We start from the raw sequence: 26,198 nt of genomic DNA, 5'->3' as shown, positions 1-26,198 counted from the left end.
ATCCGCGCCTTCCTCCCGCCCCGGCGGTTCTCCCGGGGACTCCCCCTCCCGAGGCTCCGCTCCCTTCAAACTTACCGTCCTTACCGTCTCCATCTGCCCGGGCAGCCCGCAGCTCCCGTTTCCCCGTTCCCCGCAGGAGGCTTTTTTGTTCGCTCCCCCCTCCTCCCCCCGCTACCTGGCCCTCGCTGCGGGGCCGCGGGTCCCCCCGCCTGCCCCTCGTCCCCCCCCGGAGGCTGCCGCAGGATTTGTGCCGCCGGCTGGGCCTGACTCTTGGGTGGCGGAGGAGCGGAAAGCAGCGATGCCGAGCCGGAGTCCCGGCTGTTGCAGCTTCGTCCTTTCCCCCCGACCGCCTCCTCCTCCTCGGCGCTGCGGGAGGTCGGGGGCAGCATAAAGGAGAGGTGCCCACCCGTCCCACCTCCCTCCCCGGGGAACGGGGGATCAATCAGTGCAAATCAGAAAGAAAACCGGAGCGGGAGGACACGACCGATGGGAAGGGGGGAAAAACCCTCCCCATGATTTAAACGGCCCCCTTGAGGGGTAGCGAGGCTGCAAATGTCCCCCCTGTGGCGGTGAGGGTGTGGGGAGGTGGAGGCTGCTCCTGCCCCTTCCCGCCGGGTAGGAGTGAGATTGAACGGCAGCAGGAGTGAATGTAACTCTGGAAATGTATGGAGGGGGAAGCCATGTTTGATTTATTCCTCCACTAAACACTGATGTGATGATCCTTTTACTTACACCCTTCTGCAGTCCATCCTGGACCGGTATGGGAGGAGAGCCTTGTTAGGAAAATGGAAAGGAAACATTCCTGCCAAGGCGTGCGGGCTCGTTGGCTCGATATTCATTAAGAGGACAGGGCTCTTGTAACTTGAATTGATATTTGTGTGGTAAAAGAGCCAGGGGAACTTGTATTCCCAAGGCCATAGTTACAGCTCATCTGCTGTGGCTTTACCGCTCTGGGGGTGGAGAAGGGAATTTGCCATACTTCTTGAACGTATTTATACTTGCTTTTTTGGTTTTGTTTTTTTGTTTTTTAAATATGTCGGCTGAAAGGAGGAGTAAACACTACTAGAAGTACAGAGACGGTAAACACCATATTTAAACACATTTCAGAGAAAATGGGCTTCTTGCTAGCAGGCATAAGGCAAGCAAGAGGCTGGCATCAGTCATTGCCCATGTATTTCGTGTGCATGAATATTTTCTTATTGGCATTTATATTAAAATTGGTTTATAATGATTGTTAAATTTAGGAGCTAGTCCACCACACACTGAGTAAGCTAAATAGGTCTGCTTTAAAAAAAAATAAAAAGAAGAAGGAAGATGTGTTTGGCTTTTAGCCTTTGCATATATCCAAGGAAGGTAAACACTGGGGTAGAAGTGAAGTTTGTAATAGATTATGCTAAGAGCCCTTGCTAGTGAATTAAACGGACTTATATATCTATATATGTAAGGACACTAACATTCCTTACGCATGGAAAGTGTGGCTTTAGCTGCAAGAATAAATTGGTGCTTCACTGAAATGTTCATATGTTAGTAGAATATCTGCAAACTTATTGCTGAAGCTATTATTTGCTTGTTTGCTGTGGGAATTTCGCTTGGGAAATGCAGCATATCAACATTAATAAACTCCTCAGTTTCAGAGTGTGCTGAATTTTGACTGTGGATTATTTGACCGTTGGATGAAATAATGGAATTAAATCACTGTTTTGCAGGGCTACTCAGGGTTCAGTACTTAAAGTATATGCAATTTTTGGTTGCTTCAATAACTATCTATATCCCACATATTAAATCATACAGGGATTTTTGTCTAGTATGCAACCATCAGAAAATCTGACAGGTTTTTTCAGTATGTGAATATAAATGCTCTAAATATTACTGGAGATGGTGTGAAGGTTATAGGACTATCCACCCTCACACATGCTTGGAAAAATCCAGGTATTAAAAGTACAGTAAAACCTACTACTTTATCAAATATTATTTGAAAATGTCAGAAGACACTAGGTCATTATACTTAAAGGGTCTAGATTGAAAGTATTTTAGAAGATGGAAAATAAAAATAAAATATATTTCTTTTTACTTCAATTTGAATCCAACAAATCGCTGGTAAGAATAAAAAAAATTCTGTCTGTAGGGCTACGTGCCTTTTCTGAAGCCAGTGGTAATTTTGCAGGTGAAATTATTGCATGTAAATTACTGCCTGCGTGCCATAGACTGGATATAACAGCAAAACCAACCCAGCTTGGATTTAGACTGGAAGCAAAAAATGACTGTTGATGGGTGGCTTTCTAGTATTTGGGTGGGGAATGTACACATATATGTGAGTTTGTGTCCAAAACACTGCACTAATAAAGTAGCAAAGGAATGGCAAGAGGAGATTGTTTTTCAGTGTCCTGTTGTTTGTGGCCCTTTCACCTCTCGCTGTTGCACCGAGCCTGCTTTTTGTTCCACCAGTGTCAGTACATTTCCCCAGCGAGGTCTTGTTTCTGCAGCCTGATAAATGTGAGTGTTTCCTTGTGGTCCATCAAAGCCTGTTGACTGCACTGGGGCTCCATGTGCATCATTGTTCACCTGCTCTGCTCAGATTCCTGTGTCAGGGATCTGGTGTGTGATGAATAGAAGATACAAACAGAGTTCTTGCAGTGATTTGGTCACTGCTCGTCATTCCTGCTTATATAACACCCAGCATTTCTTAGGTTTTGAGCATAGAATGTAGATGGTTTAATGCATGAAAACAGCATGTATCTCCTGTATAGAGATAGGTGAAGGGCCAGGCCTTTTCTGGGGAAAAAAAATTAAACCTGTCATCAAGAGCAGTGTGCTGCACAGCGAGAAGCACCCATTAAGTGATATTGCTGAAAACAACAGATTCCCTTACAGTCAGCAATCAGGCATGAGTGAGAACTGCTTGGGTGGGACTAATGATCATGCCATGGGTGATGACTACATGTTTTAGTCCTGTGTTTGTAGCTATACTATTTGGGCTCTTTCATGACTACATGTTTTAGTCCTGTGTTTGTAGCTATACTATTTGAGCTTTTTCATTACTTTCCTGCAAAGAGAATTGAAATGGCCACCTGGTTGAGTAGATGTGATGGATCTGGTGTAATTATCAAATCCGGCCTTGGGATGAAGAATGGAGATCTTAGAATCAGAGAATGGCTTGGATGGGAAAGAACCTCATAGATCATCTAGTTCCACCCCTCTGCCATGGGCAGAGACACCTTTCACGAGGGCAGGTTGCTCAGAGCCTCATCTCAAGTGGATCAGTAAGCCCCATTTTTCTAGGGAACATCACTTTCCAGTTAGGCTGCAGCTTTGAGAAATGTCTTCACCAAGGACGTCCTAGAATCTTGGTGGTAAATGAGAAGTGGAGATGGAGCATGGCACCAGGCTAAGTGCTCAGGTAGTAAGTGAAGAGAGAAAATAATTTCCCATCAGAGCTTGATATCTGAGTCCAAATTTCCTTTGGTGCATAATTGCAGAGAACTTGGGAGAAAGGGGGCTGGTAAGGACAGCCTTGTTGATGTGCCAGCAGTCACCCTGCTGGTTGTAAATTCACATAGTTGTTTGAATGGGTCAGTCAGCTTTTTTATACAGTTAATGGTCACTTGGAAGGTTTTGATTCTGAAAACATTTTTGAAGGAAAAGAGAGAAACTACCTAAATTTTCTGCCTTCATTGCACCTTCAAATTAGCTTTTGTATGACCTGGGGTCATTGGAGGTAGCTGTATAAATGTATTTGCCTTTTTCTTGTTACTGACATAAATTACTAAAATGATACATCAGGTATCTTTTTAATGCTTTTATCAAGTTTCTCAATATCTCTAATAGTTAATTTATATTTTCTAGCATCAGCAGGAAGAGAAGTTTTTGGAATCTCTAGAAGTAAAATGTAGGCCATATTCCTCTCTGGTGCCCTTTTGGTTGAATAGCTAGCTAAAAAAATACTGAAAGTTCATGGTGAACAGGAATATATACTAATATATATTTATACCTTGTGATGATAAGTAGTGCATGATGGACTGTGCATTAACCTTCCTGATGAGCAACTCTAAACTTAAGCACCAGATAATCTGTGGTACATTCAATAAGCAACCTCTGTCCAAAGCATACAGTAGATTAATATAACACAATTAACATAAACTGAATTTTTTAAACTGCATGTTGTGTGCAATGAACAAATACCTATGAATCGTGCTTGAACCAAAAGCAGGATTTGTACTATCCTTGCTAATGTTAAGGAATAATACCATTGCATGGAAGTTGTTCTTATGGTACCATGGTGTGCTGTGTGAAAAGTAGGTGTTTGAAAATGTATTTGAATGTTTCACAGCAATCAGATTGCACTTAGTGAGCATGGAAGATTGAAGTACTAACCTAATGTACTTCACAGTTTTCATGTGTTGGGCAAAATGACTTTGCCCTGGGGCACCACTGATGCAGGATCTCTATATGACTTATTGTGAAACTAGTAAAATATATGAGACTTAAAGCATGTTTTAAATTGCAAGGATTGCTCAACAGGTGATGGCTCTGTTTCTAGTTTGTTCCCATCCTTTTAGCTTATCCTGTTTTCATCTTGGTGCAAGATAGCAATTTGATCTTCTTTTGAACTTTGGTATTCAGCTCCCCAGCACAAATTGGAGCTATTTGGGGTGAGGATACATAGGTGGCAAATGACTGGAAAACTGCAGCATGATGTGCTATTGAACTTGATTTTCATAGAAGCTTTACCATTTTTCCTCTGCTATGAAGGATACTGTTGGTTTTCTGTGTCTCTTTGGAGAAGCACAAGGATGTCTTGTTCTGTTGGCTGACAGAGATCACCATTTAACTGTCTTTGTGACATCTCTTTGGCTTGTGCCTTACACAAAATACTAAAATATTGGTATCTCACATCCATGCTAAAATACACATTAAAAATGTGTTTTATACAGAATCCTAGAGTATTCTGAGTTGGAAGGGACCCCCAAGGACCATTGGGTCCAATGCTGAAGTGAGTGGCCTGTACAGGGACTGAACCCACAATGTTGGGGTTATTCACACCATGCTCCAACCAGCTGAGCCAAACTCAGGGTATACAAATCATCCTCAGGCGTATTTGGCCTTGAGGGCTAAATCAGAATTCCATGTTTTCTTTGCCAGAGTCAAAGAACATAACAGGAGTGAGTTCTGTTCCCTGAGTTCTCTGAGTTCTGCCATAGTAAACAAGAGATACAAAAGGAGCAGAAGATGAGATGTTCTGTGACAAAAATATCTTTAAGAGAAAAGGCTGAGGTTAGGGAAGGTCTCGTTAGAAATGTGATTTAAATGGAATTTGAAATATTTTGAAAAGCTACTGATTAAAGAATAAAGGAAACATTAGAAAGAATATTTAGTCATGCAGCCTTCTGTCATGGTGTTTGGGAATCATTCCACATATTTATTCATTCTAATAAGCAGAAGTGTAAATGTTCATGCTGTGGCATGGGTTAGTCTCTGGAGCTGAGGTTCCCAAGATCACATATCAGATAAATTAATTGTGGGACTTGCCAGCCTTGGTGGGATTCCATTGGAGCAAAGATCCTGACTGCACTGGCACTGTGAAACATATAAACTGGGGAGTTATCTCTGTAGTAAAGAATGCCTAGATTCTAGTCTGATAATAAAGCCAGAGGGATTTAAGCCAAAGTATGAACCTTGTAGCACAGTGTAGGGTGAAAGAGGTGAATATGGATCATTTCCCTATATGGAGTGCTTGCCAACAACTTTCAATCACATTCTTCAGAATGAAATTAATGTTGTGATTTTTCTGTGACTGCAAAATGCAGACTCAGAAGCTGGTTTCTAGTAGTACTCCTGAACAAACTAGAAACAAATGCTGGATTAAATGTGGAATGTGACTGAAATTCAGAGTAGTGCAAAAAACAAGTTCCAGTCATAAAATGTGTAGCTGAAAGTAGGTGTGCAATATCTATTCATCAGGTGAAAGCCTGGCTCAAAATGGTAGTGATAGCTGAGCCTTCAGAAACTCTGCAAATAAGGAGAGCAGCTACAATTGCTTAACACTACTTATTTCTACAGTCAGAGCTAGATTTTCCCATGAGAAGTATGTACAACACAATTTGTCCAAAGAACTAAATTTGATAAGACAGTGAAGTAATGCGCAAAGCTAGTACTGTGCTGAAAGGAAAGCGAAAAATTGCAGGAGATACCCACTGCAAACCTCTCTACTCAGAAGTTTTGGAAAGTGGACAGGAAGGAATTGGTTTGTTAGACAGGGAAGTGTTTTATCTTTCTGTCTTCAAGTGGAATGGATAAGGTACTCTTTATCTACAGAAACTCAAATTCCAGACCTTTTACCTCTAACAGTTACACTAATCACTTTCTGAGAGATTTTTGATGTAGATGCAGCGAAAGAAATAAAAAAGGAATTAAGAGCTCTGAGAATGATGGTAATGCATTTTGGCAGGAGCATGGTAAATCTCCAGCACAGGGAAATGCTTCAGGTAATGTCCAAACCAGAAAGGCCACTTCATAGCAAGTATTTGGGTTTGTTTGAAGAGTGTCTAATGTCTGAAGTCTCAGGCCTTGCTTGAGTGTTCCTGGCATACATCTGCCAGTTCCCTCTGTGTGTGTGTTTTGCCTCAAGGAAGTACATTGATAGAATTATTAATGTAGTTGCATGTAAATGGTTATGATCTGTGTGAAGGAGATCAGAATTAGCCCGGTATGGCCAGGATCACATTATAGTCAGTTCCATTCAGATGTGGACATGTGCAGTTTTTAGTGAATGGTGCATATCTGTGAGTTAAATTCTGTAGTGCTGTGGAGTCAGGATTAATTACCTTTACCCTCAGACCTTTACCCTCCAGATCTTTACCTAATGCCATGAGACGTGAAGCTGAATTTACTGGGTGAAAGAAATCAGCTATTTGTACACATTACCTGTCCACATCAGAGAGGTACACTATGAGTGCAGTGTATTGCTGCTTCTGTAAACAGCAGAAGATGTGGCCAAATGCTGCTCCAGGATTATTTTGCCCTCTCTGTGTACATACAGCTGGGCCTTCGTAGTGTTGGCAAAGCCTCACATGTCTCCAGTGTCACGGCCGCTTCCTAGAATGATTCCAAGGCACCAAGTGTGCTTCTGGCATTTAAATGCACCCACTTGGATGAACAGTTTTAATGCTGTGGTAGACAAAGATAGCAGACTTGTCAGGGTCTAGGCAAAATGATTGTAGCCTCTGGATTAGTTAGCTGCTGTCTGGTCAGATCTGGGAAACACTGATTTCTGTAGAGGTGTAGCAGATAACATCTTGTTAACACTGCAGTTTGATTCATTGTCTATAACATTTTGTGGTGTCATCCCAGGTTTGATCTTCCCTTCCTTGAATTCCCTCATAATTCAAACAACCAGAAATTTTCATGATTCTCTTGGAGAAGCTTCAGGCAATTGCTGTGCTGTCACAACTACATATGGGAATAAGAGCAGAATCAGTGGCCACAGTGAAGAGAAAACAGATTATAGTGTGTTTATCTGCTGCAGTGAATATTATGTAAGCCAGAGGATCCAGATCCTGAAAGCGTGGTGCAAGGAGTAGGGGTGGGATGCTGACAAAAAAAGCCAGTGGGATTAAAAAAGGTATAGGAAATTAGTGTTAGACCAGGTGAAAAAGCAGTATAAATAAGGAGCTCTGCACTGAAGTGCTGTGCTATTTGAGATTGTGTGTGATTGTGTTTGGTTCTTTGTTCCCAAGCTATGCAGATGCCAGGTGCACATCTCTGAGCCGCCTGAAAGACAGGGAGAGACATCATTTCATTGGTGAACAAAGACATAAACTGAGCAAGTACTGAATTGTTAAGTCCTGTTTTGCTAGAGAGGGACCATTCCCTTTGGAGCTCTCCAGGACACAGGAAGGTCTCAGGTTTGGGGGCTGCCTTTTTGTATTTATTAAATACCGGTGGTATATTCACTAGTGTCTACCATTTTAGGCACTGGTGTCCTCCCTGCTTATGTGCAGAGGAGAAGTAATTCCTTTCTGTTTGATCTGTGGTCCCACCACAGTGGTATGTGTAGTCTCTCTTCAGACAAAATTACAATATCTATGAAGAATTTGATTTTACTCAAATGTATCTCATTGCTTCACTCACCTCCAGCAGTGTTGAGTGGAACTGACAACATAAAATTTCTGCAGCAGTGGAAAAAATATTTCTGTGATTTTAAGAAAAGGAACTAATGGAGAGGAATCCTCTTACAGACACTTCTAGCCTTGTTCACGTGAAAGAGTTGGTTGCAAAAGCATTTCCCAAGGAAGAACAAGAAAGCAAGTCCATCCATTTTGTAAGCTTATTTTTGCAGTAGCAAGTGGATTTAAAGGGAAGAATTGCTTTTCATTCTACAGTTGTTAAATGCCCAAGTTGGTATCACGCTATGTCATTGAAATTCAGAAATTTTATCCATTAGGGGAAAAAAAGCAAATCCAAAACAAATTTAAAAAGATAGATTTTTTTTTTTTTCCCAAGAAAAATATTTGGTTGTAGGTAATATTGGGTAGTAAGTGCAACTGTAAATACACTAACTTTTTCCACAGAATTTGCAAAATATCCTTTATCTTGTTATATCTTCTGCAATATTAATGAAGTCTTTACTTCAGATGCTTTTACATTAAAAATCGTCTCCTTTGGAGGGATGCTTTATAAAAAATTTTTCTAAGATTCATACATTTTTAGAAAGGTTTGGTATATTTATTTTCAATTCTATCTCAGCTACTACAGTAAAGGATTTCTTCATGAGAGATACTGTTTTTGAATTTTCTGGCTAGAACTGGTTTGTGACAACTTTTGGCCAATCTTGCAATGCAATTTTTAGTTGTGTTTTCTTCTAAAATAAAATTATAGTTAGATCCTGTGTTAATTTTTCATTGTTTTAATGCAGTGAAGAACAATTAGAGTGTATTACACAAGAGTAAATACTCATCTACTCTTATTTGATATTTTAGGGGTTTTATACAAGATAATATCAGTAAGCATACTCAAGTTTTCAAATGTATTAGCAGAAAAAGTGTTGTAACCTTCTTAATCTCGTTAAGTATTTTCTCTCATTCTGATCTGAAAATAGGAATAACCTTTTGTCTTAAAATTGGTAACACAATGGAGAACACTTACCAGAAAGCAATCTTAACACAAAAAAGCAGCAGCCAACTATTAGCTTTTTAGTGCCAGCTGAAAGCCTGATTTGTAGGTAATAAAAATAGCTTTAATGGATAAAGTTCTCTTACTGTGAATTTGTATTGAAGTTTGTCATCCTCCCTTCTTTCCCCCACCTCCCTGTGCCTGCCCCAAGTAATTCACCAGAGTAAGAAAACCCTTAGATGAAACAAAAGTGATATTTAGTAGAGATGCTTGTTGATGGTTACTTACTCAGGTCCCTCCCTTTGGCAGAATTGAAAGGAATGGAGTACTGCATTCTTTCTGACACACTGGAAAAGCATCTCTGAAATTACAGCAGATGTGGAAGAAATGGCTAATAAATATCCCATAAATGATAGTGGCTTGGCCAGTGAAGGAGGAATCTGACAAGCACACTAACTGCGTTTGACTCGTGACTCCTGTCAGATTATGAACTTTCAAGTAATTAATGCATGATTTAAAATGTCTGCAAGATAGTTTGCCTTATATAGAACCTGTTTTTTTAGTATGAGCACGTGTACAAAGCCACTGCAAGGATTGTCCAGTTGTCATTGTCTGATTAAAAATTCTAGAGACCTTAATCTGATAAGAAATCTTCTTTTCCATACTGAAAGCTATTGGTTCACAAGCCAAAATATCATGTTTATTCAGCAGACTCCTGGTTATAATGTTTTTTCACCTTTGTTAGTGAAAATGGTGCTTGTTGGGTCACCAGACATTCAGTATGGGACGATACTGGCTTAAGCTCATTAGCTGCTACTAGCGTGTGATGTTTTTGTCCCCTTCCTTTCCCCGCCCTCCCCCCCACTTGCCTTTTCAATGGATGCAGAGTCATCTAGAAAAATATAAGGGATTGCTTTTGCTCCTGTGTGATACCGTGGTCCAGCATGAGTGCGCATGATTTTAGCTCCAAATCTAATTGTATGCTCAGCTGCTTCAGGACCTTACTCTTACAACTTGAATCAACTAGATCTTGTCTGTGATCTATCTTATTTCATTCCTTCATGTCTTGTCTTCTAGATCTCCTTGCATTAATTCCAGACTCACAGCAGCACTGCTTGGTTGGTGGTTATTTTCTCCTTGCCCCTTCTTTCCTGCTCTGTCCCCTCCTCTCACAAAGGGCCTGGTCCTTTTTCTTCTTCTTATAGTGTCGCTGTGAAGTTTTGGATAGCAAAATGTACCTGGCTTCAATTTTGATCTTCTTCCCTGAAACCCTTTGTTATTCCCATGTGTAGATTTTCTTTCTTTTACCCAGACCCCACAATGTAGCTTATTTTTTGCAAGGAAGACTGAGATGTGTTTCACTAATTTCAATCCCACTGGTTGTCCTAGAGATGGTGACTAACCTGCAAATTGCTGTCTAGATGTCTCATCTCCCCATGGGACTATATTTTCTGTTAGGTACCTACATCTGTTATCTTAGCCCATTATTCTGCCTCTTACTTTGAGCCTCTACTTATTTGTTCCATTAAATCTTTGTACAAACATGGTCTATTTCCCATGTTTTATAATCTGTATCTCCTGGTTCTGATATCCTACAGTTTCAAATTACTGCCTTTGTCTTCGTTTTCCCATTTACAATTGTTGTGGGTACATTAACTTCCTCCTTTTACCAGTATTACTCCTGGATTTGTTGTCTCTTGGCTTCAGTGATTTGAGAAGCCTTTTTCAGTGCTTTCAGCTGTTTTTAGTGACCTGTATTAGTGAGAGTCATTAACTGAACCTTCACTCACTGAAGTTCTTGAAATCTGTGTATCTTCAGATGGATCTAGCAAATCAAGGTAACTGCTATATAAGTTCAGGGTCTTTCACTTATTGGTATTTTTTGTTTGGTTTGGTTTGTTTTTTTTTTTGTTGGTTGGTTTGTTTAGTTTTTGTGATATGGAGTGTATACGTTTAGGTTTATTAGCTAGAAAGACAATAACTTGATTTTTTTTTTAAGCCATAGTTTTTAAGTTGATTATCTACGGGTCGTTGTTCAGACAAGGCCTTGAGAAGTTTGATCAGGTTTAAGCATGGGGTGGGAATAGATGATCTGAGGAAATCCCTTCCAGCCTAAGTTGTTCTGTGACTATGGCAATTTTTATGTTTTGACATTCTTAAGATACCCGTTCTAATTCATCAATGTCCTGAGATGGAGTGCACCAGTAACAAGAGTCTCACTGGATTATTCACTGCTTTTTTGGAGGCGTGCCTCAAGCTTGATGACTTTGTAGCTTCACGACCTATGTGATGAGAGTAAGATTTATAATTCAGCAGCACAGTGTGGATTAGAAGATGCAGCTGGCCCGCTGCAGAAATCCATCCATGCCCTGATCAGTTTACGGATCCATCCTAAATCTGCTCCTGGGCCGGGAGGAGCCGCGCCGAGCCCGGCGCCCACTGGAGGGCGCAGCGGCCGCAGGGAATTCGGAGCTCGGGTGCCCAAATCCCACCTCTGCTTTGCTCCCTTAGGGATCCCTGCGAAGGAAGTACAGATTTAGCAACAGACCGCTGGTTTGGTTGTTTTGTTCTTGGTTTTGGTGGGTTTTCTAAGGACTTTTGCTCTCCGAACTGTGTGATATGCTTCCCAGCAGGTTTGCCTTTTGCCCAGAGATTTATAGAATTTGTCACTAGTTGTTTCTTAAGAGAAATGTGATTTCAGTTAAATCTGCTGAATCACACATGAAACACTGCCGTGTTATTAATTGGGCAAAGGGTTTGTCTCATGTCCATGTTTTCAGAGAATATACCGTGAAAGGACATGAGTTCCCTTTAGGTTTAGTCATTTATTCTGTTCTGATTGAGTTTTGAGTTTCCTTTTATCTCTGATTCCTTTTAAGAAGAGTTAATATAGTTGGCTGCTTTCTAGTCATTTTATCAGAGATTTTATTGATAATTCTGATTTCATCTGGCTAAAGAAAAATGAGAATTTTTTCTCTTGCAGATTCACTTGGAGTTCAGGTACACTTGCTGTCCTTGCCTTGTTTAATGCCAGATAGCTTGTGTGGAAAGACACCCTTTTATCTTGTAGATATTTTAAAGCAGCGTGTTAGGGAGATGGGACCACTTGCTAAGGAGAGATGGTGTTAATGATTTTTAATTTTTTTCTGCATCTTTGTAAATGAAAAGGTTTCATGTTCGTCAGCTGCTTTGAATTCAAGCTTGACATCCTTAAGAAGCTTTGGCAGGCTGCAGCAGTGCTCAGTTATGAACATGTTTCCATTGCTACTCCTGATGTAGGAGCTATCAAAAATGCAAATTGGAGGAATATGCCAGTTGTAAGCATTATAACTGTGCATTAATAAACAAGGTGAGATTCAGAAGTGATTTCTACCATAGCAACTGACAATTCAATAGTTATTCATCATGGTTTTTGCTGCACTTTTTTGGGAGCATGTGAGACAAGATCTGATGAAATTTTGATTCGATGTGACAGTTCTTGGACTTAATTATACATGAAATTGGTTACCTTGAGCATGGATATGATTATTATTGTGCTGAGTTTTCATAATATTTCTGATGGTGTATTTTTCTATATTGTGTATATACTGGACCCAGTTATATGAAGAATCTATGCAAGTGAATTTTAAAAATTGAAACCATCATCTTTAGGAGCACAGAGTAGTCATTCTGCCGGATTGATTTGTTTGCTACAGTGGTGTAATGTGAAATAGGCAGGGTTAGCTTTTAGAACCCTTGTAGAACCTGTTTAGGGCAGAAAATATTGCAGTTTTAGCTTGTTGTATGTTTGCAAATTTCTGTATGAAAAGTGGGTGTTAGATGATATTGCTGCCATGAAAAATCTGAAATTCCAGAAGTTGTTTTGATCATTTAAATTTTGTCCAGTATGGTCACTGGCCTGATGGGTTAGCTGTTTCCCAGGGGGCTGGTGTTCCTGGCCCAAAAGACTCACTCTTTATTCATTCTTACAGCCAGAATGCTTTGAGAAATGTCTGGAGACTGTCTGAGCTGTGTTGTTTCTGCAGGGGGTGTGTTTTGATGGATGGTTGAAGTTTGGAGAGGGAGGAAGGGAAGCTGTGATGCTGCTGTCCATAGTGTAGGTGCTACAGGAACACAGCCTGGGGGCTTTCTGTGCTGGCACAGCCTCTTGGAGATAAACTCATCTGGTTTATGTTTTTAATAATGATATTAACTTAGGTCTAACCTCTTGTTTTATATAGTGCAGTACCTTTGTGTAGCTATTGTAAGCAACACTCATGCTGTAGATGGTTAACAAATTGTTAAAATGAAAGCTGTGATTTTGCTTTCCACTTTCAATTTAATAAAATTGATGATTCATAGATCTGTTTTTCTTGGAATTTTTTTGTAATGCATATTAACAGATACTGAGGCACTTTGCCTTGGAAGATTGTAAACAAAGCTTTTTTTAGTAAAAGTCTAATGAAGTACATCGAGTTTTATATTAGTGCTGATGTCTATCTGAGTACTTAATAGCTTTTGACATTTATTGTTAAAAATTTTTTTTGTCTTTTTGTCTTAATATAGCAGTGTAAGACTGGAAACATCTGGGCTGAATGGACTTTAGCATCAAAAGAAGTTCTCAACTGTTAACTCAAAAAATTAACTGCATCAAAATGAAGCAGGTACCAGAAATCCTTGGAAATACCAACGGGAAACCTCAGAATTGTGAAGTGAATCGTGAATGTTCCGTCTACTTGGGCAAAGCACAACTTTCTGCCACTCTACAGGAAGGTGTCATGCAAAAATATAATGGCCATGAGACTCTTCCATTTATTCCAGCTGATAAATTGAAAGATCTGACCTCCCGGGTGTTTAATGGCGAGTCCGGGGCCCAGGATGCCAAGCTGCGCTTTGAACCTCAGGAAATAAAGGGAGTTGGAACACCCCCCAACACTACTCCTATCAAGAATGGCTCTCCAGAAATAAAGCTGAAAATCACTAAAACCTACATGAATGGGAAGCCTCTTTTTGAGTCCTCCATTTGCGGAGACAATGGTGCAGATGTGTCTCAGTCAGAGGAAAATGAACAAAAGCCAGCAAACAAGGAGAGGAGAAGCAGAAAAAGAAGCATAAAATATGACTCCTTACTTGAGCAGGGTCTTGTTGAAACAGCTTTAGTGTCAAAGACTTCAAGCACCACTGAAAAGAAGGTAGTACTTTTTTTTTAATGTTTTCTGTGTTTTGTGAGGTTTATTAATCATACAGGAGTTTCAGTGTTTGTATGCTCATCTTCAGGCATTTAGTAGGTGCCTCACAAATGGGGGGAGTCATTTTCTATGCCTCTCTTTGTCTCAAAAAAAGAACAGATGCACTCTAGTTCTGGTACCTGTTTCTTCCCCAGGATAGGAATACCCCATAAATTCAGTTTCCATATCAGTAAAGTAAGTCTCCAGAGCAAATCAGGGCATGTGGAAGTATGTGATGTATGAAACAGAAATTTCCTCTAGACTTGTAGCCAAGACTTAGTCACAATGTCCACCTGAGCAAGGAAACTGAGGTAGAGGTGATCTTTAACTTCTGGAGAATGAGGTATTATGGCTTCTTAATAAGCAGATGTTTCAGAAAAGAAACCTTCCTTTTTCTCTATTTCTGGTTCTGAATTAAAAGAAAAACGTACTCAGCAGTCAGCTGGCCGCTTTGCCATCAGATTTTGGCAATTGGAATGTAGTCCCCTTGCCTATTTGTGATCTGAAAAGAGCTGGTTTTGCTTGCTATAACCCAGTGACTTATTTTAATTGAAAATATCTAGGTCTTGTATTTGGTGTCATTAATTTTGTGGTCAAGCTCTTTGGTTTTTTACTTCTTTTAAACATTGGCAGAAATGTTTAAACTTTTTTAATTTGCCTTACCAAGTTGTAAATAAGAATTCTGCTGGGAACCCTTTTCCCCCTTTATTTAGCTTTTATTACAAGACTCCATTTAAAGGAATGTGGTTTGCAATAACTTTATCTCAGAGGAAAAACCCTACATAGCAGGGATACTTGTATGTATATTAAATTTCTCAGTGAATAATTCAGAATGGTGTTGTATAACAATGGTGAATGTTAATGAATGGTTTGCATTGTTGAAAGGTCCTGGTTTTGCACACCTTAAACACAGAACCTATGTTATGGTTTTCTGTCAGCTGCAGTTAATCATGGACTCATGGGCTGAAAAATGTCTCTAAGACCATCCAGTCCTGCCATTAACACAGCCTTGTTGATTGTTACTTTCTTCCAAGGTCACACATACAGAGAAGAAACAGAGTTGCTGTATTGCTGATTTTAATTGCAGTTCTTTTCAATAAAACTAAATAATAAATTATTTCACAGAACTGGGTAAATGTGTCTCTAGGTATCAGAAATATTTATCGTTTGTTTATGGTTTGAATGTGTGATTTATGCTAAAATTATCAATACTCATGTTTTCAGGAATGTTGTTCAAGAGTTTGTTGTCTTTAATTTGGTTAAGGAGAATGTTTTAACACTAACTGGTTCAGACTTTCCTGAATCATTCGTCAGGGGTAAAAGGTATGGGCAGAGTAGATATTTTGAGTAATTCTTTGTCCAGCTCATTGTTAATAAGGGTAAATTGGACTAAAAGGTGGCATGTTTAATAGCATCGACAACTGAAGCATATTTGTGTGGGTTTGTTATTTTGGTTTTTTTAGAAGGAGGAGGTGATATTGAATATGTCAACAAATGCAGTTGATTCTGAAGCCCTTTACACTGGTTGTCCATTGAGTATGGCATTTCATTTTTCCTGGTGCACAGTTCATTTAAAATGAAACGAAAGATTTGTCCGGCTTTAAGTTGTCTTTTGGGCAGAAATGATCAGGAGAAAACCACATCCGCACCGTTTCCCAGAGTGGCTGGGGCTCAGTGGCTGCAGAGTGACAGGGTTATTTGCCCCTGTGCCAAACCCCTGAGCTACCAAACCACTCAATCGAGGCAACCCCCTGCTCCATCTCAGCACTTGCAATACTGCAACCCTGCTCTTTCAGAGAGTTTGAAACACAGGGTCACACTTCTGGCTTCTTTTTTTCCTAGCATAGTGCACTTTAAAGCACAAAGTCAAAAGGAGAAGCATTTAAAGGTTGCAAGATGTTATTTTATAACTCCTTGATTGTAAAAAAACCTGGGGCTTTTCTTTCACAGTGAGGATTTGCAACTGTGCAGGAAAAGCAAGTATGAGGGAACATGTGAAGGAGATTTTTCAAATGTTTGTCTGTGTGTACTTGTCAGGCTTGTGACATACATGTGTTTTCTGTGATGATAACTGTAATGTCTTAGTATCAGTGTTCTTTGGTTTCAGGCTCTAGCCTGAAACTCCATGGCCAGCATCCAAAGCCTTAATGTTAGTGCATAATACTGTGGTTTTATGTGGCTGATTGTGGCTGCAAAGTGGAAATTAGGTAAATATCCTTAGAGTAAAAGCTGATTCATTTTGCACTCAAACAGGTACCTGTTTGTTGTAGGTTACATGTTAATGCAGAACCTGTTTGCCTGGTTTTATTTTTCATCTGGTTTCTCTCTCAATTTCTTGTTGTCCAGCCTCTTACTCTTTTGATTTAACAAAAATCACCATGTTTCAAATGCTGCCTTTTGTGTAGGGTAATTAGATCTCTGTCTGATGGACACAGCAGATTACTATTGCACTGAGGTGAGAGGCATATCGTGTAACAAATGTTCCAGTGCTCTGCTGTTGGCTTCTTGTTGTTTGGGCATCTTTTGTTAACAGAAATGAAAGCTATTTAAAACATTGTCTGTGAGTTAGTTTTCAGCTGGGAGTAAATGTGATCTGCCCAGCTCTCATGTTAGATTTCTGTTGATAATCACCAGCTTTTCCAGGCCTCTGAGAAACAGCTGTACTGCTTTCATTTTCCCAGGGTAAAGGAGATGAAGTGGTCCAACCTGTGCCTCTTTCCTCCTCCTCTCCCTCTTTTCACCCTTCTCTCTACCTTAGGAGTTTACTTTAAAATCCAGGCCTCTCATGATAAGGCTTGGTTTCACAACTCTAAAGCCAAGGCAGCGCACCCCTGGACATTCTGGGTTATGGGTGCTGGGTATTGTATGGTTTTCTGTGTTGCTGTTCTGGTGGCCTGGAAAGGCCCAGGGATGGCCTTGGAGAGCCGACGCTTCAAAGGACGAGGAGAGACTTCTGATCTTGTCTCGGTCTTGGTGTTTATTAATTGTTTATCTAAAAGATTTTCTTTCAGCCCGACAGAGGTCTGCACAGCAAGTCAGCCATGGGCACACTGCGAGCCCCCGGGGCGGTCACTTATCTTTATACCCGAAGTTACGTATACAATATTTATTATTTCTCCCCAATACCTTCTACCCTTGTTAACCGGTGCACTTTTAGTAATGACCAATCCCAAAGTGCCACCACCACCACAGAAGATGGAGGCCAAGAAGAAGAAGAAGAAGGACAGGACACGCCCCAATTCCTCCATCTTACTTCTCTAGACCCCCCTGTACCAAAATCCTAAACCCTGTGTTTTACACTTTAACTAACTTATCCCTTCACCATTCACCCAGTGGAATCCTCCCAGTCCTCATACAGGTCTCATCTCCTGTGTAGGATCAAAATCCTGCCACCAGACACTTCTGGCAACATTCCAGGATTCCCGAGCCCCCCAAGGGTGGTCTCGGCCTCTCTGCACCTCCATCCTGAGGTGCTGAGATCCCACAGGTATCACATATTAGAGGTTTGAATCAATGCCAGAATCCAGAGTGGCCTCCTGGAGCTGCTCATGTGCCATCCTGGAACTGGGATTTGTCCTGACTGCTTTCACTAGATTTTCTTACTCATTGCTCGTGTTAGAAGTGAAGCAATCCTGTTTGGAGGAAAACAGCAGAGGTTTATTTCATATATTAATATGAAGTAATCCCAGAATGATCCCTAGAGCAATGCAGGGTTTCTGTACAGGAAACAGGGAGTACATACATGTGCAGCTCCCATGCTGGGGGTCCCTGGGTAGGTCTGTGCTCTCTGACCGTGGGAGCAGCCCAGTCTGTGATCCTGGCACATCTGAGCTCATTCTGCAGAAGCTGGGATGGGCTTACAAGTGGCAGTTTGCCCTTTTGGCTGGGCTTCCTGGCCTGGCTTCCCAACACGGGTGCAGTAGCTCACAAAAGCAGCAGCACTGTGTCCAGAACAAACCTGGAAGTCCACATCTGCTCTACTTGCTAGTTTAAGGTTTCCAGCTGTGTAATACATGTACATGATCCAAAAACTTTACCTTCCACATAGCTTCCTAGCCACTTTTCATGTAGTACTCTTCTAGTATTATACCAGGAACTTGGCAGGTTTTCACTCTCTCTCTGCAGGATATGGCCTATAATGACCTTGCAGTAGCTACATGGGGGGCAATTGCAAATTGCTGGAGAAATTCCACTAGTCCTTGTCATATGTTTATGTTGCTATTTCACCTTCACAGAGAAAAACTTTCTGGCTAGCTCCCTTATATCCAATATCTACATACTAGCAAAGATTTAAAAACCCAATGGGGGTAGAACTGAAACAGTCTGAGGATGATCTTCTAATAGTGTCTGTGGTAACTAAATACAGGAAGCTGGGGACCACTGAAGGTGATGATATTTCTCTGATGTTCGTATCTAATCAGGTAGAGGCCAGCACAAAGCAACAAGTTCACTTTATAATATTGGAGAACTGAGTTCATTGAATGTTTTATTATCCCATTGCAGATGGTACAGACAGACCCCAAGATTGCTCATTTTGTCTTAATTTCAAAAATAAAAACAAGTAAAATAAGTATGCGTTTTCAGGAGAAAGACTTGATTGTTTCTTATCATCAGTTGTTAGGAATTCCTGGTAAAGTACAGTTACTGTACTTGTGACAAAATGTGCAGCTAAACTGCCACAGGGGTCAGGATCTGTAGTTGTAGGATAAAATTAACCCAGTTATGTTTTCCTTTTTAATAGACTGTCTTGAGGTATCAGATCCTGTCTTCAGGCAAGTGATGACACAGGCTGTCTGGCTGATGTCACCAGGATCCCAAAGGAGAAGGACTAATCCTAGAAATCTCTTCAGAAACAATAGAAATTACTTCTTACCCTTTTTGGAAGAGTTTCTGAAGTACTGTTTTGCATTAGCCCTTAGTAAAAGATTAAATTTAGCTAAGCCATGAGAACTTGTTAGTGCTAAGCAGCTCATGATGTGCAGCAGTAATTGTTACTTCAGTACTTAAATTGTTTTTTTTTTTAATGCCTCATTGGGAAAGTATCTTAAAGAACCACTTGTTCTTTAAGAAGCACTAAAAAGCATACGGCATTGTACTGGTTTGAGGGGAGATTAGAAGATGTAAGTATTCTCAGAGTGGCTACAAAATTAATTGCAGAAAACCTGAGTATTTGTTCAGGCTTTCCATACCAGACTTCCTGTTCTTGTATGTAAAAGTGGCTGATTTGAGTGCATTTTTTACGTAAAACTGTTGTGCCAAGAAATGTTCCCTAAATACATTTTTTTGTCCTCTCTCTTCATAAACACATTGATGGGAGAATCCAAATGGAGTATGTGAAGTAATATCTTGAAGTGTTTACAAAAATACCGTCTAAGAATAGCACTACCAAGGTGGATCAAGGGGCCATTTAATTCAGCACCTCAGCTCGGGGTAGGGTTCAGTGGAGGAGGCATAATGGGGAATACAGATACTGCAAATCACAGAGTGATGCTCCTTTTGGATCTACTCAGCCTCCAGCAGTTTGTGACTCGGAGGTTTCTGGAGCTGGTGACTTTGTGTTTAATGGCTCTAGATGGCTGAATCCATGGAAGGAGGCCTCAGCTTCTTTTTGAGCCAGTGTGAGCTTCTTGCATCCAGTACCTGAAGTAACAGGGCAATATAGCAGCTCTTTCACCTTTTCAATTTGCTGCCTACTTGTTTTGCTAGATTCTGCCATAATAACAGAAATACGGATCATGGACTTCTCTTACTGGTCATTGTGTAGATTGCTCAAAAACATGCTCTGTTTTGAATTTCAGCTTGTCCAGTACTGGTGTGTTGTTCCACATATTTTAGAAGCAATTCCAGAATGCTACTTTGTATTACCCTGTTTCTGCACTGTGCTGTGTGCTGCCCTTTAGGTTCTGCTGTCTTGTTTATTTTAGAATAAGGAACCAGAACAATAGAGGACATTCAAAATATAAATATCTTGTGAATGCATACAGTGGCACGTTAATGATTTTCTATATTGTTCTCAATTTCATTATTTTTCATTATGAATAATACTTAGCATATTATTGATTCCTGACTGCTTCTGAACCCTGAGCCAGGTTTCTGTAGAAAAGAGCTAACCAGATGTAGCTAAGTCAATTCAAAGAATGTCGGCATCTCTTGCATTTTTTCATATTTATCATTGGTTTGTGCATTCCAGAGCTTTTTTATTTTGGTCTTTTGGGCATTATGGTGGACATGACAGATGAAGTAAAGTGGTGAGTAAGCCATCTTTGGAAGAACTAACATCCCTTTACATGTCAGCAGCAGATGGTGTTGAGAGATTAATGGCAGTTTCTGGTTTTATAAGCTGACCAGATTTATTGTCAGTTGTTGCACAGGTAATGTCATGATTTAAATGATTTAAAATCTCAGCTTTTCCTTTTCCTCCTCCTGTGTTGACCACTATAGGTTGGTTTGGCAAAGAATTTGCTGTTTGTTTCACTGTTTGGGGTTTTTTAGCCTTTCTCTTGCTCTGCTCAGTGTTCTGCTTAACCAAAATAATGCATGTGTAAGTCTCACATGTAGCAAGGAGTTAGATCTGCAGTTTAGGGTTGTGTTACTTGGATGGATTTACAGGCAGATATTTGGGAAACATTAGTGATCTGTACCAGATGTAATTTCTGGCCCTTATAGCCCCCTTCTGTCAAGAAAGAAAGATATTTTGTAGTAACCCTTAGGCAAAGTAGCAAAAGCAAAATATTTTGATCTGCCTTGGAGCAGTGGGTTCAACCTCCTTTACAAGTTTCCTTGTTTTAGAGTGGATTTTATGTAGGGCAGATGAACTTCAGGTTCTCCAAAAGAGGTCTTTGTCCACAGACAGTAATTTTATGTTTGTCTATTACCATCTTTCATCATCTTTCTATTATAAATAAAGAGATCCAACTGGGCTAGCTTATATTTTTGCTTTTTGTGAATATCTAATGTTATAGGTATTCACAGGAGTTGTGTTCCCATGCATCATAAAATAGTAGTAGCTAAAACTGTATATTGTCAATAATCAGAAATTAATTCCCTTCTCAGAAGAACTGCTTTTAAAAATTACTATTTTGAAAGCTCACTGGAAGAGGGAAAACTGAGTCTTGTGTATATCTTTGTTAAACAAGCCCTGCTGTGCTTGTGTGAGAAGGGAATTTGTGACCTCATAGCAGCAACTAATGCTAGAAAAGCTTGATTTTGTTTATTTTTTGCTGTTTTGTTAGTTTGGTAAATAAATGTCAACTTGAGTGTATGTTGTGGATGCTTGTGATGAAGTGAAACAATTTGGGATCTTAGTTCTGCTAGAATTGACAGCACTTTGGTTATGTTCATCATGATTTTGGACTGCAAACATTGCCCTATTTTAATATTCATATGGGGTTGGGGTTTCCCAGGCTTCCTGTAGGTTTTTATTGCTGGAAATAAGGGATGTTTCAGAAATAAGCTTCAATATTGCCAAGTTAAGGTAATGTTCAGGATTTTCTTGGTTGTCTTCCCCTACCTGTCTCAGGCTTTTAACCACTGATTTGGCATTTCATCTGTAGAAGAGAAGGCCCTGCTAGGTGAATGTAACAGGAGAACTTGTGAAAGTTCTTGTGCCTGCTTTTAGGTATGGGAATTTATTTTAAAGATCTGATCTCTAAAGCAAAGTAATACTTAGACTATGTCAAAATATTAGTCAACTAACAGAGCCCTTTTATGCCCAATAATTATTTATTCTGTGTAAGCTTAGTCAGCTGCCTTCAGAAGTGTTCTTGTTATTAAAAAAAGAAAGGCAGAGATAAGTCTCTGCCTTCTCCAGAAAAGTGTCCTGTAAATCCAGTGGCCTTTAGGCAGTGCTGTCCAGACTTGGGTTTTTCAGTTTTCTGGCAATATTGGGATTCAGAATGTGTACCCATGCTGTCCTGGATGTCTGTGAGCTGCCAGGAGGAGGATACCTGTTCAGAAAGTGTCCTGGGCAAACTCTGTAAGGGTGTAGAAGAGTGCTAAAGATAAGGTTCTGTTACAGATTCTGATCTTGAAGAATGTAGATAACATTCTTGCATCTTGAACATGCAGATAACAAGCTACATATGGATATGGCATTCTGAAAATCTGTAGGTATGCTGAGATGATTTAGCTTTCACTCTGTTATCCTATGTGAAGTTCATATGGAAATTGTTCAGAAATAATCATTTCTCATGCCAGAGTTCCTCATGGCTCTGCAGTTATGTTTTTACAGATTTCTGTAGCATCTTGTATCCACACTGTCTTTTATACCCAGATACCACATCAAAAGTTTAAACCTTTGAGGGTGGGTGAAGGTCAGATACACAGGATATAGGCAGAAATCTTTTTCTAATACACATTATAAAAGATGGGCATATTCATTGTGATCAAACATTATCTAGTTTAAATTTCTGAAACATAAAACCTTTCATTAATAAGCCAGTAACTTAAAATTTAGGAGGTAATTTAAATGAAAATGCAGAAATTCAGTAACACAGCTGAAAGAAACTAATCTCCATATTTTTAAGAAAAACTGAGGATTGAGAATTGCTCCAGATCTCACATTTTACTGAATCGCTGAGTGATTGAGTCTGTTTCTCTTCAGCTCTTTACTCTGAAAGAAGAGTTGTGTCCTAGTTACTAAAATATCATTTAAAGTTTATGTCTGAAATACTTGCTTATATAGTGTTTGGGTAAAGGAAGACTGATTTCAGTAGACAGATTTGCTTTTAAATGGAATTTTCTCATCTGCTAGAGACTTGCTAATGAGGGAACCAAAGCCAGAAAAAAAAAAAGAATTGAAATGGAACCAGGAGTTTACTGCTTGATTTGAAAGACAAATTTGAACTTCTGTCTTGTTTTAAAATCCACAACCTACATTCTGAAAAAAACCATATATCCCTGTCTAAACTTCAATGAATTTTATTCTCTTTTGTTTACTTTCCCTCCTGGAGAGAAGCGTCTTGCATGGTGACACTCAGCCTGCTGTTCACTATCTGCTTTAGATGAGTTTGTGGGAAGAAATGGAGGAAACAAACCCATTGTGATAAAACTTAATATGTGGTTCAAACAGCCTCAGCCAGCACAGAAGAGTTTTCAGATCTGCAGTGATTTTCTTCAGCATTTTTTTACATTATTTTATAGCTTTACCATCTAAGCATGTCGAAGGAAAAAAAAAAATCTGGGTTGTGGCAGGAAGATAAGAATATACTGTCTTCTGCAAACATAATTTTTCACACTGTCAGATTTGACCCCCTTTTAGTGATAGAAGAAATTAAGTAAGTGGTTAGTAATAAAAGAAAGTGAAAGGTAACTTGATGAAATACATTTAATGTAATTGCTCTCAAAATTGAATTTATAAGATTTTAGTTAAATCTCTAGTTTGGTATAAAAGAATTACAAATTAAAAAACTTAACAAGCCAGTTCAGAATAGAGTTTGTTTGTTTTTCTGTTCTGATGTAGACATTTCATGTCCTCTTCCCCCTCAGCAGTCTTTACCTCACTGTATATTTTATGAGGTTGTTGCAGATTTAATTGTGCAGATATGGATGCAATGGCCTTTTGGGAGCTGCAGTCTTTTGAATGCTCTGTTGTAGTGTCCTCTTCTTTTACTGAAGATGGAGCATAAAACTTTGCCAGTTCACTGCTTCTTTCTTGGTTTCTTCATCCTTCTCCATTTTGTAGCAATAATTCCACATTTTTCCTTAATCTTGTGAAGTTCTGGTTTACTCTTTACTCCTCTGCCTGAAACATTCTCTCTGTAGGCAGTGGTTTGCAAGTATGTAATTGCACAGCATTCTTCCATTAGGTAGTGAACAGGATATAACAAGTGAAGAAGCTTTAGTTTTATTCTTAATGTGTTCAGTCACTTGTCATAGTATCTGAATATACTCCCCTGCATCCTAGAATGTGGGACATACTTGAATAAACATAGGGCCTCTCAGGCCCTTTGGGGATAAACAGATTCACTATAATGTGTGCATTATAATCTTAAAAATTTAAAACCACTTAGGCAGTTAGGGTTGGGAGGATACTGTATTTTTACAGGCAGAATCCCATAGAATGATGACATAGAATGAGACTTAAGTTGCCACATTTGTTATTTGAGACAATAGTACATACAGAGGAGTTTGCACTGCTTTTGATCAGATGTGGTTGTAGTTTTGTGGTTTGAAGTGATTTGATTTAATGAGATTTTTGTCCCCAGTCACAGAGTGAGAAACAGCCATTTCTCTGTGGGATGACAAAACATCACTCTTGGGGACGGTACCTGCATCCCTGTGTGCCTTGGGCTGAAGACTGAATGTGGATTTGTCTTTTGGCATATGAAATTCCTGAATTTTTCACTAAACGAGCACATAATTGTTATTGTGGTATTTTGAGGAAGGAAGGCACGGGATTGTTGTCCTGTTACTTTGGTTTGTTGTTTTTTTAGGTTATAATATCCTTAGTCATTGGGGAATTCAAGCAGTAAAATATTACAAAAATAATATTTTCTGTTCTGTTGCTCTCTTCTTCTCTAGAAACACCAACCACCTCTCCTGAACCTCTGAAAGGAATATTTTTTGTACTACCATTTCCTTAGTTCTCTATCTGTGCTGATAGACGGGGAAGACAAAACAAAGCATTTTCACTTTTATTTTCATTACACAGAATCATGAGAGACAGTAGGAGTTTTAGCTGGCAAAGCACAGCACAAGTAGATAGCAGGAAGAGAAAAATAATGTGTGTTTGGTCAGCAACCAGTCTTAGCTTTTTCCATAGTAAATCTTATTTTTTTCCATAGAAAAGAAATAGCTTTGACTAAGTTTGTATGTTCTAACTTCAATTCAGAATGCATTTTAATTGTATATATTCTGTTTAGGGGCCTTGGTTATTCTGGTTTAGTTTCTTTGTAATGTGAGGAGCTTTGTTTTTCTCCTGGCCTGCAGCTGGACCTCCAGCAGTCTGTGTTTGTAGCAGAGCCCTCTGCTATAGTGAAAGTGGAAGTTCTTTGGTACAGAATGAAAATGAAAACGGAAATACCAGATATCTGCAGCTTAAGCTGTTCAATATGTACTTCCTAGTAACATTATACATAAAAGAGCATTTACTGTCTTCACTTGTCTTAATGGTTCATACTTTTTTTGTCCAGTCTTAAATTCTTACGGTGTTGAGACTTGAGAACTTCACCAGTTCTCAACATTGTCTAATCCCTTTGTGACAATCAGCAGAAGACTTTTTTTTATGATTTCTATAGCTTTTTAAGTTTATATAGTGAAGTACTAGTTCTTTGATGCTAAAGGTAATTTGCAATAATTTTGAAGGGTTATAATTCCTTGCATATGTGTGCACAAGAGCATATACACACAAAATAGCTGAAATACACCCAAAACACCACTGTGTACTTTTAAAAGGGATAAAGTAATCTCAATCTGGCACCATCTAATAAGCCTTCTAGGTGTTTTTTAAAAATCTACCTTTCTCCCTTGTTTACTAAGCACTCATCATGGTATTTTCATAGCAGAGTCGACAAACAAACCTAAAGCTCTCTATGCAGTAAAGATGGTGTCCTTTAATGAGTTTGGTTCTGGTAATTTAAAGATACTTTTAAACTTTGAAATGACCTATTATTCATGGTGTGTTCTTGTCTCATCATATTCAGGCAGATTAGAACTAAATGGAAGTTGATTGGATTTTTTTGAGCAAATGTAGCCAAAGTTAATTAAATGCTAGTGTTTTCTGTGGCCAAGCCACTTCTTTGGGCTGGTAGAATGCTGACAACAGTGTTGTGAATTCTTGTCAATCTGCCTGTCACTCATTGCCTGTGAAAGTGCTGAGGGAATGACAAACAAATCTGTCATATGTTAAGGAAAGAGGAAAAAGCATGTTAAGTTTTTGTTTTA

At 39.4% G+C, this 26,198-nt stretch overlaps 1 protein-coding gene across 1 annotated transcript in view; it reads left to right on the top strand.

The window, feature by feature from the left end:
* NSD2 (nuclear receptor binding SET domain protein 2) overlaps window positions 1–26,198 on the top strand; it is a 75,277-nt gene that overhangs the window by 375 nt on the left and 48,704 nt on the right. The window contains exon 2 of the mRNA XM_058804395.1: window positions 13,654–14,279. Coding sequence (XP_058660378.1) covers window positions 13,683–14,279 — 597 coding nt within the window. The 5' untranslated portion in view covers window positions 13,654–13,682. The remainder of the gene's footprint in view (window positions 1–13,653; window positions 14,280–26,198) is intronic.

This window comes from Ammospiza caudacuta, chromosome 4 (assembly GCF_027887145.1).
Source record: "Ammospiza caudacuta isolate bAmmCau1 chromosome 4, bAmmCau1.pri, whole genome shotgun sequence".
NCBI classification, from domain to species: domain Eukaryota; kingdom Metazoa; phylum Chordata; class Aves; order Passeriformes; family Passerellidae; genus Ammospiza; species Ammospiza caudacuta.
This window is presented reverse-complemented; position numbering and strand designations above follow the sequence as displayed.